This window comes from Pocillopora damicornis, chromosome 5 (assembly GCF_964200805.1).
Source record: "Pocillopora damicornis chromosome 5, jaPocDami1.2, whole genome shotgun sequence".
Taxonomy (NCBI): domain Eukaryota; kingdom Metazoa; phylum Cnidaria; class Anthozoa; order Scleractinia; family Pocilloporidae; genus Pocillopora; species Pocillopora damicornis.
Window position 1 is genome coordinate 7378438 of NC_142674.1, and position 2296 is coordinate 7380733.

The 2296-nt window shown below is 37.2% G+C and overlaps 1 protein-coding gene across 1 annotated transcript; it reads left to right on the forward strand.

Annotated features, from left to right (window-relative positions):
* On the forward strand, nt 1–1043 carry LOC149044931 (uncharacterized). Its single transcript, XM_089206583.1, has 2 exons — nt 1–505; nt 812–1043. Exons 1-2 carry the CDS (start codon nt 64–66, stop codon nt 973–975), a joined length of 606 nt encoding a protein of 201 aa, XP_089062709.1. The 5' UTR covers nt 1–63; the 3' UTR covers nt 976–1043.
* Nucleotides 1044–2296: the final 1253 nt, after the last annotated feature.

The window sequence follows — 2296 nt, forward strand, 5'->3', positions numbered from 1 at the left end:
AGAAACACGACGTGCTCTGACCATGAGGTTTTCGAGATTACAACTCCTGCATTGATATCTCGGATGTGGAACTTTACAATGTCGGTAATGACCCAGGTGCGTGACGGTACGTTGGAAATGACCTCAGGGATTTGGAAGAAATGCATTATGGTCTCAAGGGTAGTGATTGGAAAAGTATGGTATGGACTTAAGTACACCTGGATTGGAACGGTTAATTGGACTCGGAAGAAATTCGAATGGTTCTCAGACTTGACGTGGAATGGAGCAAAGCGGTGGCTTGGAAAATTGTTATGGAACTGTACGGAATGGTTGGCTTGGATTTTATGGATTTTAGCGGATTTTACCATAACTGCGACATATTTATTTGCCGAGATGGTCCAAAATAAGTCAGTTGAGCTGATCCAGATGATGATTTACGGAGTGACGTGGATTGTTGAACCATTTGTGCCTGTCTTCTCTTATATCACTGATGTTGCAGTTGATTTATATTTTGGTTTCCTACATGGTAAGTCAACTCTGCTCAGAATTGAATTTCCACTTCACAAGTTGGCCTGACAGCAAAGAGAGAGATCATTTCACTTCTCACTTTCGGCTGAGCTGGATTTATCATTATTATCTATAAACAGCTATTTTCTTTTACACGGGCCATACGATGCAATTTATAGAAGATGACTCAATTTCTTTTTATTTCTGCTGCTGCACAATTTCATACCACGATTATTACATTTTATTCAAAGAAAAAGAGCGGTTACTAGTTTTTGGAAAGTTTTTTTTGTTCACTATCCATGACATTAGTTTTTTTTTCCAACAGATCATGTGAAACAAATTCAAACTCGCTTTGATTTCGTTTCCTGGCAAGATGGCGTCTACGCTTTCTCCGCTGGTTTGGTCGTCAATGTTTCTCTTTTGGTTGCTGTTTTTCTCGTCTACCGGTTATGTGTGCGAACTGTGAAATTCATCGGACGGAAATGGTAAGTTATATGCTGCGAAATAACTGTTTTTAAAAAATGAATAACTCTTTAACCCCTGAGAGTGGCTGGCCTCTAATTTCTCCTCACAATATCAGCCTTAAATCAAACAGAAACGTTATGAGAATAAAGGAAATGATCACTCATTTCAAAAAACCCCTAATTGTCAATCAAAAATACTCCTTGTCAGTACCATGGCAAATTTATAGAGAACAGTGCGGAAATATGAATACTAATGTTATGGTGTAAAGGGTTAAGATTATTTTGTTTGAAATCAGTAGCCAAACGAGCGAGGTCTCCCTAATAGGTGATTAGTTCCCATGAGTCAGTTGCCATCCCGTGATATTTGGAGTAAATTTTCTGGCGCGAGAATTACCTTCAATCTAATGCCGTCTGCAAGAGACTAGAAAGTACACATAATGATATAGAAAGTACTGGAATGTATAAGATAAAAACGGATTAAAAATTACGACTTTGAAGTGTAGCGGAAGATATTTAATATGTGCATAACAGTAAGTAGCTCCTACAACTGTGTTAAATATCATGATTTGCAAGGGATTCAACCCCTATTAATTGCAGCCCAAATTTTTAAGCCATTAGTAGAAATTCTACTGTTATCACGAAGCTACACAGAGGTAAAAACATAGCCTTTGAATAGTTGTCACCTGTTCCCTTTTGGATCAAAAGTCCATCCATTGCGCGCATGCGTCAGATTTACGGTTGATAGACACCGTTTCAATATTTAACTGAATTAATGAGGAAATCTGACTTGAATAAGCATTACTTATTCTATGCTTGTCATTTCTTGCAGGAAAGAGTACAAAGAAAGAAAGGCTGCCGCTAATATGCCACCCAAACCACAGAAACCAATTTGGCAGCCGAAACGAAAGCACAAGAAAAAGAAGAGAATTGACGACTGGTAGTCGCCAATTATGTTTACTTTGTTTTGTTGCCTCCAATATGAAAAAAAAAAAAAAAAAAAAAAAAAAAAAAGAATCTTAAAATCTGTTCACTCGGTGAAAATCCTGGATTTTGTGTTATTCTTTTAAATGCAGTTTGAGATATTGAAAATGTAATTTAAGTGGTGGCTTTTGAGTTTTCTTCTATTAAAACTTGTTCGATGCGGTTTATCTTTATAGTCTGGTTGTGTTGAAAGCGACGGCTGCGTTCTTATGGTCAATAAATCAGAGTAATCTCTATTCTTGCCATTAACGTGAAATTACGCTCTTTCCAGGAGAAGTTGAAGCTAAAAGATTGTATTCCGAAAGTGTGGCAAATTTTAATTCGGGGTTGAAAGTAGTTCGGGATTGGTTTGATCGTTCTATACT